The 14,515-nt window shown below is 43.5% G+C and overlaps 1 protein-coding gene across 13 annotated transcripts in view; it reads left to right on the forward strand.

The window, feature by feature from the left end:
- Nucleotides 1-14,515, forward strand: part of KLHL29 (kelch like family member 29) — a 775,329-nt gene that overhangs the window by 580,094 nt on the left and 180,720 nt on the right. For all 13 annotated transcript variants that reach the window (XM_033937815.1, XM_033937829.1, XM_033937828.1 and 10 more), the window contains one exon: nucleotides 522-660. In XM_033937815.1, coding sequence (XP_033793706.1) covers nucleotides 522-660 — 139 coding nt within the window. The remainder of the gene's footprint in view (nucleotides 1-521; nucleotides 661-14,515) is intronic.

Genomic DNA, 14,515 nt, shown 5'->3' on the forward strand with positions numbered 1-14,515 from the left:
TTATGCTTCACATTTTGTCACTGACAATTCTCCCACCCTTAATAAGTATGCATTTAGGATATATTGTTCCCGCAGGCCTTGTGATTTGATTCCTTTGAACCATATCTAGTTCACATAGCATTATACTGTCATATTTTACTTACTGTTAGTCAAATACATGCAAAAGTCATGTGCATTTGGAGAAAACTACATAGCTACATTTTCCATTTTAACAAATTATTTTTTTAACTTTTTCCGTGATAATGCGTTCTGTGTTTCTGATTTGTCAATGCTGAAATATCTTTTTTTAACCCTTCCAAATTTAGGATTGTTTTGCTTTCCTTTTTATTCTTTTTTTTAGTCGTTAAGACCTACCGGCTCCTGCTTATTTTATTTTTTTTGTGCATTTTGTCCGTCGACACCTCTCCTACTGTCAGTGTTTGATCCACTCTTGCCAACATTATCAACTGTTTTCCTAATTCTCTACTTGATGAAAACTCTTAATTGGAACCCTGGCAATGTCTGTCTTCTCTGTTCTGCAGAAATGTTGAAGGAGCTGAACCAGCAGCGCACAGCGAAAGAGTTTACAGACCTGAAAATTATTGTTGAAGGCAAAGAGTTTGAAGTCCACCAAAATGTTCTAGCTTCCTGCAGCTTGTATTTCAAGGACCTGATTAAAAGGTTTGCCTTCCTTCCAGCTGTGATCTGCTCTGTTCCTTTGTAGGAAGCATTTGTGTCGCTTTGTTTTTGCTTTTTTTTTTCCTCCCCTTTCTTGCAGGTTTTATGAAGATTTTCTCCTGTCACAGAGCCAGTAGCCATTCTTTCCACCTCTTTTGAATGTTTGTTCAAACGGAACACTCCAATCCATTTATTACATATCCAGCAGTACAGTTAAGTTTTGATCATCAGTGTCCCTTTTTTCCTGCTTTTAGCTGAAGAAAGTGCCCCATTATCACACGATCCAATCTTTAAAATCATTATTGAAGAGAATTGCTAGAGCATTCCATTTATCAGCACAAGATAGATCAAGAATTGACACTCTCTGATGCATAAGCTGAGATATTAAATGTGCCATTGACAATTTGGTATTAAATTTCTTGATTTACGCACAAGCATATCGCAACTGACATTGTCCATATTCTTCCTGGACTTTGCCGTATGCCATATTGTCAACAAGCGACTTAAGTTCAGTAGGCGACAGTTATGAGAGAAGTTAATGCTAACAGTACATAGTTGGCAATAATATTTAGAGATTCTTATTTGTAAAGCAAATATATTGCTCAGTTGATTAGTAAACTCAACACAAATTTGTATGTGCATGTATAATTTGAACTAATTCTGCATTAACAAGCATTGCTGTAGCAAACAGTAGAGTGGGTCTGTGCACATTTCCAAAACATTGTTTCTATGATTTTGCATTTTCCCCTTTTTGTTCCTAGCTAATTGATTCTTAAGTAGTGCATGCTGATATTTTTTTTTCTCATTACATTGGTTTTTCAATTTGTATGCTTCATACACTTGGAAAGAAATAAATGATTACAATTCTATAATTGGCGAGCTAGAGTAGCAAAGGAAAAATCATATAACTTTCATTTTTTCTTTCAATCACCAGCCAATTAATCCAACTGCAGTTTTGCCTTGCAGTCTCTTTCTGAGCAGCTTGGGAGCCAGGACTGTGCTCGGCGTGGGGAGCCAAGGAGCCTCTTGCTTGCTTTCAAATTCTGTATCTAAATTTACAAACTAACAAAACATCACATTTTGTTTCAGGAAGTCATTTTGGTGAGGGAGGGGTATTTGTCACTCTTGGTGAAATGAAGTTATTTAGTTGATGTAAATTAATCACATACCCAGTGCTATGCATTATTTGTCATAAAAAGTTATTTGCCAAATAATCTGTTCTGTAGATCTAAGGCTTGTTTATGTCCCCTACCCTACCCCTACCCCCCCCCCCAAAAAAAAAACCACCGCTCCTTATCTTTGCTTTTCCCATGTTCTATTCTCTTAAAATGTCTCTTTTCATTAAATATGCAATCTTCGTACCAGTTGTAAACTGCTTGGATATGCTTGGCTTTGGAGGCGATATAGCAAGTTTTAAATAAACTGTAAGCCTCCCAGGAGTAAGGTTGTGGAAATTAGAATCTCTTTACTGTGCCTGAGGCTTTGAATCCCTATATATAGTATTCAGGAAAAAGAACCCAGTTATGATGGATTACAATGGCCAGCTGACTTTATAAACACCAATGTCAACCATAAAAATTATCCAAACAAGTGATAGAAAGCTCAATGACAGCACTTTATAGTATCATGCCATATGGATACATTTTGTGTGTGAAAATCATAATGTAAACTCCAGGGCATGCCTGAGCCATGCCTGGTGGTTTAATGTTTGCATAGAACATGACGACAGATAAAGGCCAAATGGTCTATCCAGTCTGCCCATCTGGAGCATCCACTATCTCTTCTTCTCCTCAAGAGATCCCAAGTAGAGAATGACACAGTGACAAAATTCATCACCGTTCGGGAAATAATCCCATGTCATTTTCTAGTGTCTATTTCATCCCTCTGTCCTTCTACACCAGCTTTCTTTAAAGCAAAGCTTGCGGGTCAGTGGTTGTGCCCAATTATACTCTGATTCTTCCCTCTCTCCTTAAAGAATGACATGAAGATGGTTTCCCGCAGTTATCCGCGGGGACGGGAACGGTGATGAATTTTGTCACCGTGTCATTCTCTAATCCCAAGTATCTGACCCATGCTATGTGCACTGGAGCTTTTATCACAGCGGCAGGCGATAAAAAAAAGTCTAACATGGCTTCATAAATAGGAGGGGAGAGAGTAAATTTCTCTAGGGCTTGTAGGTTGAAGGAGGGATATCCTGGTCAGGACATTCAAAATTTGCTTTGTATTTTACAAAATGCAAAATCCCAGAGGGGGAAAATATGTATTTGGCAACATGCATATAGACCGCGTTACCAAAATGTTCTACGCGGTTAAACATAATCAAGGATTGAATGAATTAAGTAGGGGGGAACAGCAAATTTATTAAAAACCACACATGAAAAGAACAATATCAACCAGGGTTTTCTTTATGTCTAAATAGTGGTACAGAGAGGGGGAAGATAAGTTGTATTAGGGCTTCAAGTCCTGTTATTTTTCCCTTAACATGACTTAAAGGTCCTAATACAGCTTGACAAAATTTACCACAGTGATTATTTGAGATATTAATGCTTGATAATAAGGTGAGCTTACACAAAAATTGTCAATTTGTAAAGTTGATCAAAATTTATTTTACAGATATATATAATAGAAGCTCCAACTAAAAATGTTTTGAAAGAGTACAATTTTTGCCTGTTCTTCTTGGCATAGCCCAATTGTATTCATTTATTTTATTTATTTATTTATTCAGATTTATTAATCACTTTTATGAAGAGATTCACCCAAGGTGGTGTACAGCAGGTATAATTCAGCATGAAACTTATAATTTTGTTAACAGACTAACAATAGTAAAAAGATTAAATATATATATATATAAATACAATGAATGAGATAAAGTTAAAATCAGTAAATTGAAACGTGATAATTTAAAAAAATATACCTATGAACAGCACTAAAATTCAAATGAGAGAGATATAACTTGTACTTATACAGCATCTAATAAACACAAATCAGATCATTCAAATAATATACTGTAGATATGGCCCTAATGCTTTTCTATAATACAAATTATCCTATAGCCAAGGGGTCAAATACAGATATTAGATGGGGACAAGATGGATGGTACAGAGTGCGTTGGGATAAACAGATGGAAGGCTAAACTCAAGGCAAGTTGTTTTTACAGTTAAACAAGGTATAAGGAACTGATTTAGTTAGTGTTTGTGATAAGCAAGTCCTGGTGTAAAATTGGTATATAGTCAATCTCCCTATGTATTAAAAGCTTGGGCAAAGAGTCAGGCTTTTCACCTGCTTCTTAAAGTAAAAGTAGTCTGGAGTTAGTTGTAGCCCTTCTGGGAATAAATTCCAGAGCATGGAGGATTCTCCTGAGAAGGCTTACTGGCGGATATCACATTGTACAATTTCTTTTGACGAGGGTACAGATAGGTAATGCTCCTTGGGAGGACCTCAGAGGTCTTGACAGAATATAAAGGGCTAGTTTGTTCTTTAAATATTCTGGCAGTTCAAGGTCTTAGGCTTCTGCTCCTCCATGAAGGGAAGCCAGAACATTAGACTCCATTTATTTAAATTCTTTAAACAGCTTTCAGCCTTTGAGGAATTCCTTTCCCAAGAGAAACTAAGGGCTCCTTTTACGAAGCCGTGTTAGTGGTTTCAGTGCACGCAGCTGTTTAGCGCATGCTAAACCCACGCTATGCAGCTAGAACTAACGCCAGCTCAATGCTGGCATTAGCGTCTAGCACGCCGGCAGATTAGCGCATGCTATCACGCGCGTTAAACCTACATTATAGCTACCTGATTCCTTTAGAGAATCGCACTTAGCGGTCCCTAAGTCCTTCTCTGCCCCTAAACATGCCTACTGTGGAGTAAGGCACCACTAGGTGCCATGCAATAGGCCAGGGGTGTCCAACCTGCAGCCCCATGAAGTTATTTTGTGTGGCCCCGGTCGAGGGCGATGCAGTGTTTTCTTCTGCTGCCCCCAGGTGTTTACCATCTTGCCGGGTCCCTCCTCTGTCTTGCTGCAGCGTTTGCGCATTTGTGCGACCCCCAGAAACATTTTTTTCGGCCAATGCGGCCCAGGGAAGTCAAAAGGTTAGACACTCCTGCAATAGGCACTTATCTTTTGTAGAATCGCACTAAGAAAATAGGTACCTATCACCCAATCAAGCCAGTTTACTAATTAACCCACCCTTTTTTTTAATATATAAATCTTTATTCATTTTCAAAATTACAATGAGTGTTATATATGTTCAATCACATTAACAATAAATACATCACTTAAAAACTATCATTGGTATCTTACATAAACTCTTATCCTTCCCCCCTTCCCCCTCCCCATCCCTCCCTACCATATATTCCATTATCTTATATAATATGTAATATTAAAATATCCCCCCTCCTTCACAATTAAACTAATAAATTAAGGGAAACAATGCCAACTAATCCGTACAATATTTTGTAAATGGTTTCCACACATCCTGAAATTTCCTGAAATATCCCCGCTGCGTTGCAATAAATCTTTCCATTTTATAGATATGTCATAAAGAGTTCCACCAAAAATTATAACTTAATCTTTTCCAATCCTTCCAATTATATGTAATTTGTTGAATGGCAACACCAGTCATTATAAGTAATAATGAACCCACCCTTTTAAAAAACCAAGTAAGAGGTTTTTAGCAGCGGCCAGCGTGCTGAATGCTCTGTACTCCTCTGACGCTCATAGGAACTCTAGCACCGTCGGACAAGCACAGAGTATTCAGTGTAGCAACCGGCGCTAAAAACCTGTTGTGCGGTTTTGTAAAGGGGAGAATAAGTTAGGCGCCTATCTCTATCTTTAGGTGCTTCTTATAGAATTTCCCTTTCAGGGCTTAGTGAATGCTAAATGCAAAGAAGACATAGATATATTAAATGGGCTTCTTAGCATTTAACCCAATAAACCCAGTGAAAACAAACGATGATCAAAACATAACACTTTCAGCAAATATGGTACTCTAAATGGAGACCACTAGAACCCAACAATCACAAAGCAACCCAACTTGGTCTGCATGAATCCATTTAAATGCAAAAAAGGAGGAAAATGTCTCAGATAATGTAGCACAAGCCTTCCACCGCAGCGGCTCAAGGCCTGCCCCAACAAAACCTCATGGGCATAAAAAAAACCTCCTTTTTGCCAAATTCAAAGTGACTCTGTGCCATGCAAAGAATAAAAACCAGATAATAGCGCAAAACTACTTACCGTATTTTCACGCATATAACGCGCGCGTTATACGCGTTTTTACCTACCGCGCATACCCCTCGCGCGTTATATGCGTGAGCGCGGTATACAAAAGTTTTAAAACATAGTTCCCACCCTGCCCGACGCCCGATTCACCCCCCCAGCAGGACCGCTCGCACCCCCACCCCGAACGACCGCTCGCACGCGCTCCCACCCGCACCCGCATCCACGATCGGAGCAAGAGGGAGCCCAAGCCCTCTTGCCCGGCCGACTCCCCGACGTCCGATACATCCCCCCCCCCCGGCAGGACCACTCGCACCCCCACCCCGAAGGACCGCCGACTTCCCGACAATATCGGGCCAGAAGGGAGCCCAAACCCTCCTGGCCAGACCGCTCGCACCCCCACCCCGAACGACCGCTCGCACGCGCTCCCACCCGCACCCGCATCCACGATCGGAGCAAGAGGGAGCCCAAGCCCTCTTGCCCGGCCGACTCCCCGACGTCCGATACATCCCCCCCCCCGGCAGGACCACTCGCACCCCCACCCCGAAGGACCGCCGACTTCCCGACAATATCGGGCCAGAAGGGAGCCCAAACCCTCCTGGCCACGGCGACCCCCTAACCCCACCCCGCACTACATTATGGGCAGGAGGGATCCCAGGCCCTCCTGCCCTCGACGCAAACCCCCCTCCCCCCCAACGACCGCCCCCCCCAAGAACCTCCGACCGCCCCCCCAGCCGACCTGCGACCCCCCTGGCGACCCCCACGACCCCCCCACCCCCCTTCCCCGTACCTTTGGTAGTTGGCCGGACAGACGGGAGCCAAACCCGCCTGTCCGGCAGGCAGCCAACGAAGGAATGAGGCCGGATTGGCCCATCCATCCTAAAGCTCCGCCTACTGGTGGGGCCTAAGGCGCGTGGGCCAATCAGAATAGGCCCTGGAGCCTTAGGTCCCCACCTGGGGGCGCGGCCTGAGGCACATGGGCCCAACCCGACCATGTGCCTCAGGCCGCGCCCCCAGGTGGGACCTAAGGCTCCAGGGCCTATTCTGATTGGCCCACGCGCCTTAGGCCCCACCAGTAGGCGGAGCTTTAGGATGGATGGGCCAATCCGGCCTCATTCCTTCGTTGGCTGCCTGCCGGACAGGCGGGTTTGGCTCCCGTCTGTCCGGCCAACTACCAAAGGTACGGGGAATGGGGGTGGGGGGGTCGTGGGGGTCGCCAGGGGGGTCGCGGGTCGGCTGGGGGGGCGGTCGGAGGTTCTTGGGGGGGACGGTCGTTGGGGGGGAGGGGGGTTTGCGTCGAGGGCAGGAGGGCCTGGGATCCCTCCTGCCCGTAATGTAGTGCGGGGTGGGGTTAGGGGGTCGCCGTGGCCAGGAGGGTTTGGGCTCCCTTCTGGCCCAACTACCAAAGGTACGGGGAAGGGGGGTGGGGGGGTCGTGGGGGTCACCAGGGGGGTCGCGGGTCGGCTGGGGGGCGGTCGGAGGTTCTTGGGGGGGGCGGTCGTTGGGGGGAGGGGGGTTTGCGTCGAGGGCAGGAGGGCCTGGGATCCCTCCTGCCCGTAATGTAGTGCGGGGTGGGGTTAGGGGGTCGCCGTGGCCAGGAGGATTTGGGCTCCCTCCTGGCCCGATATTGTTGGGGAGTCGGCGGTCCTTCGGGGGGGAGGGATGTATCGGACGTCGGGGGGGGGCATCAGGCTTTCAGGATGGGGACAGACCTTCAAGGGGGGACAGTGCACGGAAGTCAGGGGGGGTGAACGGAGAGTCGGGACAGCGCACGGAAAGTCAGGGCGGGCGAAAGGAGCATCGGGCAGCATGCGTGGTATACCCGTGAGCGCGGTATACCAAAGTTTTTGTACATATCATCGTGATTTCTGCGCGCTATACCCGTGTGCGCGTTTTATACGGGTGCGCGTTATTTGTGTGAAAATACGGTATGTTGTGCAGAGGATCGGCACGCCAACAATGGCCAGCCTTTCACAATTCCACGCTGCCTCAGTCGATCCTCTTTGGGGAGCTCGAACAAATATCTTTCCCTTTCTTAGCATTTAACACACACTAAGTACTCCTTTTACAATGGTGCGTTAGGGCCTTAACATGCGGGTAACATGCTAGCCGCTTCCACCTCCTCTTGAGCAGGTGGTAGTTTTTTCGGTAGCGCGCACTAATCCGGTGCATGCACTAAAAACGCTAGCGCACTTTTGGAAAAGGAGCCCTAAGCTTTAGTAAAAGGGCCCCTTAGCCATTTGCCCAGTTTTTTGATTAGCATGCAAAGTTGCATGCACAGGGTAAAGAATACTGCCATGTGAAAATTATGAGGCCCTAATTAGCATCGGTACTCGGATTGAAACCATGCTTCACCGAGCCCCAAAACGAGTTAAATCAGATACAAGAGGTATTGCCCTGCTCTAGTTTGTTAGGATGAAATGACCCACTTGACAGTAAGCAGAGTTGGGAGAAGTGGGGTTTGAACTCCGGCTTTTCTGGCTCTCAGACTTCAACACCTGAATCTGCTAAAATCACATGTTGAAGCTGTGTTTGGGGTTGCTGGGGGATACCATCTTTCCAATGTAAATACAAATCAATCATGTTCTGGGGGTATTTTCATACAATATTTCTGTTGTATTTGTATGAAAAATCAATGGCTCTTCCTTTAATGTACTTGCTGCTGGCAACATTTCATTTGTAAATTAAGCAGCGCAGAAATAAAGCTTGCTGGCATAACTTATGCATTTAGGTTATGTGAACTTATTGAATATCATTGCTCTCCACATAACTGTTCTGCCAATCTCTTGCCTACCCTTTCTCTGGCTCCCGGGCAATACCTAATTGTATAAACCAGTGGTTCCCAACCCTGTCCTGGAGAACCACCAGGCCAGTTGAGTTTTCAGGATAGCCCTAATGAATATGCATGAGCGAGATCTGCATATAATGGAGGTGCCAGGTATGCAAATCTGCTTCATGCATATTCATTAGGGCTATTCTGAAAACCCGACTGGCCTGGTGGTCCTCCAGGACAGGGTTGGGAATCACAGGTATAAACCATAGGTTTTGCATATAAATTATCTGTCTGATTGACCTGAATATACCTAAATCTCTTTAATTGTCAGGCCTTACTTCCCAACCTTAATTCCTTTGGCAATTTGTTTTAATTGGATTTAGTTCACTTTTTTTTTCCAGTAGTAGCTCCAGGAATGTTACATTCAGGTACAGTAGATATTCCTCTGTCCTCGGAAGGCCTAAAATCAAAGGGCCCTTTAAGTCAGGTGCTAACACATGCCCAGTGACTGATAGAAAGCTGCAAGCGGCAGAACTACATTATACCCTTCCTGCAAAAAACTGCACTGGCTACCAGTACCTTTACAGGGCTAAATTTTAAAACTCTTTGATTTTGAAGGTCCTCAAACGAAATGGGCCAGAATACTTAAAGAATAAGCTAACCCTTCACACACCTTTGAGACCTCTGAGGTTCTCTCAAGGAGCATTGCTATCTGTGCCCTCATCAAAAGAAATTTGTACGATGTGATACCCGCCAAGAGTAGCCCCCATTCTTTGGAATTTAGTCCCAGAAGGGCTACATCTAACTCCAGACTACCTCTAGTTCAGGAAGCAGGTAAAAGCCCCACTCTTCACCCAAGCCTTTAATACCTGGGGTAAGTTGCTATACATTTCCCCCTCCCCATTCGCAGTTTCGGCAATCGCGATTTCACATATTCGCAATTTTTTGGGGAGGGGGAAAAAAGAAAAAAAAAAACATCGTTAAGTCTTCCCCCCAGCATCCCGGCCTTACCTGGTGGTCTAGCGGGCTTTCGGGGCAGGAGCGATCTTCCTACGCTCCTGCCCCGTGCAGATCGCCATTAGGAAATAGCTGTAGGGAGTTCCCGTCTTAGTCTCGAAAGACTACGGGAACTCACAGCAGCCATTTCCTAATGGCAATCTGCATGGGGCAGGAGCGTAGGAAGATCGCTCCTGCCCCGAAAGCCCGCTAGACCACCAGGTAAGGCCGGGAAGGTGGGAGGGAGGCGGGGGTGGGTCAGAGCCGGATATTAGCAGTTTTTCGCCATTCGCGGTCCGGCTCTGCCCCTATCCCCAGCGAATCGGGAGGAAGAAGTGTACACTCATCCTTCACCAGGACTAGCTCACTACACACATTGCAACTAAATCGGTTCCTTTTATCTGGTTTAACTGTATAATTGACTTTCCTGAGTTGAGCCCCCCATCTAGTTTTCTAAACAGACATTTTGTCCCCATTTAATAACTTCACTTGGCCCCTCAGCTAGATGCCGTATTGTAGAAAAGCATTAACATCATATCTGTTAGTTAAAATGTTTTGATGTGAACTTTTAGGGCTCCTTTTATCAAGGTGCGCTATGAGGGTTAGCGCGTCGGACATTTCATCACGCGCTAACCCCCACGGCAAGCCAAAATACTAATGCCTCGTCAATGGAGGCGGTATTCCACGCATTAAACCCCTACCGCGTCTTGATAAAAGGACCCCTTAGTTGTTTATAAGTATTATGATGATGTATCTCTCTTATTTGAATTTCAGTGCTGTTAATAAGTAACTTTCAATGAAAAAATCTCAGAAGGCAATATATTATTATTATTTTTTTTAATGCTAAACAGCAAATAAAGCCAATGGACTCCATATTTTGTTAAATAAAACACTAAACCATAAGTATACATTGCCTTTTGAGTTTTTTTCATTACACATCTGGGTTGGGATGGGGGGGTAGGGTAGGGAAAGCTACTGAAAAATGGATATTAAATTTTCATATTAAAGATGTTTAGTATTGTCAATATTAATAATTGTTAGAAGAGTTGGGTATAGTTATGATTCTATAACATTAGTTTGAAATAGTGTATTATTTATAATATTTTACTATTTTCAAGTAATTATTCAATTTAATTAATTATTACACTATTGTAATTTAATAAAATAATAAAAATGTTAAAAAAAAATAAATAAGTAACTTTCATGGTAGTCCTATTATTAAATTTCAATTTGCTGATTTTGAGTTTACCTGACTTCCTGTACAGTCAAACCTTGGTTTGCGAGCATAATTCGTTCCAGAAGCGTGCTTGTAATCCAAAGCATTCGTATATCAAAGCAAATTTCCCCATAGGAAATAATGGAAACTTAGACGATTCGTTCCACAGCCCAAAAACTTTAATACAAAATACTATATGTACTTGTATTGCAAGACCTCGCTCATTTAGAACAGTCACTACACCTCCGCACCATCAAAGAGAGAACAACCATCGGCTCAGTTGTGATGTGTGTATATTGTATGTACTTGTATTGCAAGACATTGCTTATATATCAAGTTAAAATTTAATAAAATGTTTTGCTTGTTTTGCAAAACACTGGTAAACCAAGTGACTTGCAATCCATGGTTTTACTGTATTTTTTTATATTTGATCTTTTTACTACTGTTATGCTGATTACAAATTTGTAAGTTTATGTTGAATTGTACTTACTATACACCGCCTTGGGTGAATCTCTTCAGAACCCCCCCCCCCCCCCTCCGCCTTTACAAAACCATAGTGTGGTTTTTAGAACCAGCCGCTATGGTAACAGCTCTGATGCTCATAGTCCTCTGAGCATCAGAGCTGTTGCCACCGTGGCTGGCGCTAAAAACCATGCTACAGTTTTGTAAAAAGGGGGAAAGGCAGTTAATAAATCCAAATAAATAAAAATGGTGTCCCATGAGATGCACTCAGGCATCCTGTGGTAAGTGCCAAATGTGCATGCACTAACACGCTAAAAAAAATTTCAATTTTCTTAGAGGGGCCGTGAGAGTGAGCGTTCCTGCATTAATCAACACAGGAACAGCATGTGAGCCCTTAGGACCGGATTCTGTAAACAGCGCTTAAATCAGCAATCACCTTCAAAAATGGTGCAGATCGCAAGTCAATCACACTTGGGCACCATTTAAAGAATCACAGCTAATGGTGCCTAACGGCATCTGCAATGTAGGCCATCTCTACCCCTAACCACGCCTACTATGACCTTAGGTGCCGTTAGGTGGCTTGCTGTAGATGTGATTATGGTGCCTACTTATTAATGAGTTATTGGTTTTTAATTGTGCAGTCAATTACCATACCAATTAAGCCAATTAAAACAAGTTAGGCGGCAGTAGGATGCCTACTGTTGCCAATTCACAGCGCCATTCACAGAATCAGGCCCTAAGTGTCTACAAAATGGGTGGCAATATGTGTACATATGTTAATTTTTGTAATGGTTGCACGCTAATGGCAAGATTAACACATGACAAAAGGAATTCTACAGATATAAATTCAAAACTTAATGATAAATCATTGAAAAATAAGAGAAAAAACTAACAACATGAGAAGTCAAAAAAACACAGCAACTCATAAATGAGGTGGATAAAAAAGCCTCAGAACAATCAGCAGCAATAAACAAATGTTATAAATACTGCTATGTAAGATCATTGGCATAAAAACTCCAACCTCGGTATGCAAAACACAATCGATCTCTGCTATTGCTCAGTGGTGACACCTAGTGGCTGACTCGGAGCTTTAGTAGGATTCTGGAGGGACTCTAGGGGTTTGTGGCTTTTGAATGAAGACTGTTACTGTGATGGCTGGGTTAAGATGGAATAGGGAAAACAAGTATAGTAGGGGAAGACTGCTCTTTCTCCCTTATTTAAGTATTTATTTATTTAAAAAATTTGTATACCGCCAAAACTCAATGCAGTTTCCAAGTAGCAAACATTCATAAAATGAAAGTGACATCCAACCAACATTATCGACATTTAACATTGTGTCCATATACAACATACATTATTTTCTGCAGCCTACAAGCAGGCAGTAATGAACATCCTGCTTAATAATGTTTCCAAGGGGAGGGGCCTTAGGTGTCTGAGCCAATCAGGGCCTTAGGCTCCTCCCCATGCATTAAATGGTGCACCAGGGAGGGCTTCCCTCCAGCTCTCAATGTCTACCAAAGGGTGTCAGGGAGTGGGGGAGGGGAGCACCCAGTGGCAGGCACTTTTAAGGAGGGAGGGGAGGGGATGGTTCGGGGGTCCTCTGTTGGCAGGAGGGAGTGGGCATCCCTCCTGCCAATTTTCTCTTGTGGGGGTTGTGGGGATGGCATGGGAGGAGGGAATGGGCAATCCCTCCTGCTAATTTTCTCTCATGTGGTGGAGGAGGTTATTCCCTGTGCTGCTTTTGTCAGGGGTCATTGGGGAGGGCCATCATCGGCAGTGGGGGACTTTTTTTTCCATTTTTTAATGGGACAGATATTTTGCATGTGTATCTGTGCCAATGAAAAAAAAAGAAAAAAAACCCAGGCAGGCCTCTTGGTAACACAGTCGTTTTTTTTTCCTGATAGCTAACCCCCTCCCCCCCCCCTTTTTTTTTTGTTTTTTTTGTTTTGCATAGCCAAGTTATGTTAGTGTATCAATCACTTGGCTACTTTGCATGGGGGTTTTAGCTAATTTGCATGGCCAGATCGGAAAATGGGCAATTGAGGGGAAAAACACGCGGTGAGCCGTTTTGTGCATCGGGTCGGTAAAAGCAATCATTGCTAAAGCTGTGAAAACAGGTTTAGCGATGGTGGCTGACTTTAGTGCATCTAGCCCTTAGTCACAAGTGTGGTAGGGGAGGGGTAAAGGGAGAGTCTCATAGAGAACAGAGGTTGTGTGTCCAGTAGCAGCTTCATTGTAACCGGACCCTCAAGCATAGGTAAAGTTGGCACTCCTCCTGCTGCGGACATTCGGGGGGTGGGGGGCTTTGGGGATTCCAGCAGGAGAGAATGGGCATCATTCCTGTTGGTTGACTTCGCGGGAGGGATGGGTTCCTTGTTGCGGCCACTAAACTGATCATGGCAGGGAGATTCCATTGCTGCAATCAGCTCAGTAGCAATGCAATTCTCTAACCGGTGCCTGTGACATGGACGCTGGTTAGAGAATGAATATGCATGAGATCTATGTGTATGCACTGCTTTCAATGCATATTTATTGGGGAAATCCTGAAAACCTGACTGGATTGCGGACCTCAAGGAGGGACTTTGAGATCCCTGCTAGACAGAATCTAGCCTAAAATGCCTGTTTGCTGCTTCCTTCCCCTGTTCTCCTGCTTTTTTTCCTCAGAGACTGATGCCTTCAGACCAAAGGTATCATGTTTACAATCTTACCAATTGCACTAAATAGCAATTTCTTACTTCAGTTTCTAAGAGGGAAATATTCAATAGTATTCCCATAGATAAGCATGAGTTTACAAAGTAGGAGAAAACCAATTCTATATAAATAATTTTAGATTTTTCGACCTCTCAATATCCAAAAATCAAATAGAAAAATCTCCCCAAAAACTAAAAAATCTTTTATATCTTGTCTGTAAAATATATATAAAGTGCTCAATATAACATACACCAGTTTAGCCAGCAATGGTGTACTTAAAACATCATAGCACCAGTAGCCCACCTGACTGACCCAATGTCAGAATGAGCAAGGAACAGACAAGGTCTATCATCTAAAGTTTTCTTAATAAGTTAATGTCACTTATCTGAATCAGATGTGACACATTCTTTTTCTTCTCAAACAATGTAGGTTGATGGCACCTGTTGTTGAATCTGGTTATATATCCCACAGGTAAAAACTCCAATGTGAAAAATTCAAAGTGAAAAAATATCCC

Source organism: Geotrypetes seraphini, chromosome 3 (assembly GCF_902459505.1).
Source record: "Geotrypetes seraphini chromosome 3, aGeoSer1.1, whole genome shotgun sequence".
NCBI lineage: Eukaryota > Metazoa > Chordata > Amphibia > Gymnophiona > Dermophiidae > Geotrypetes > Geotrypetes seraphini.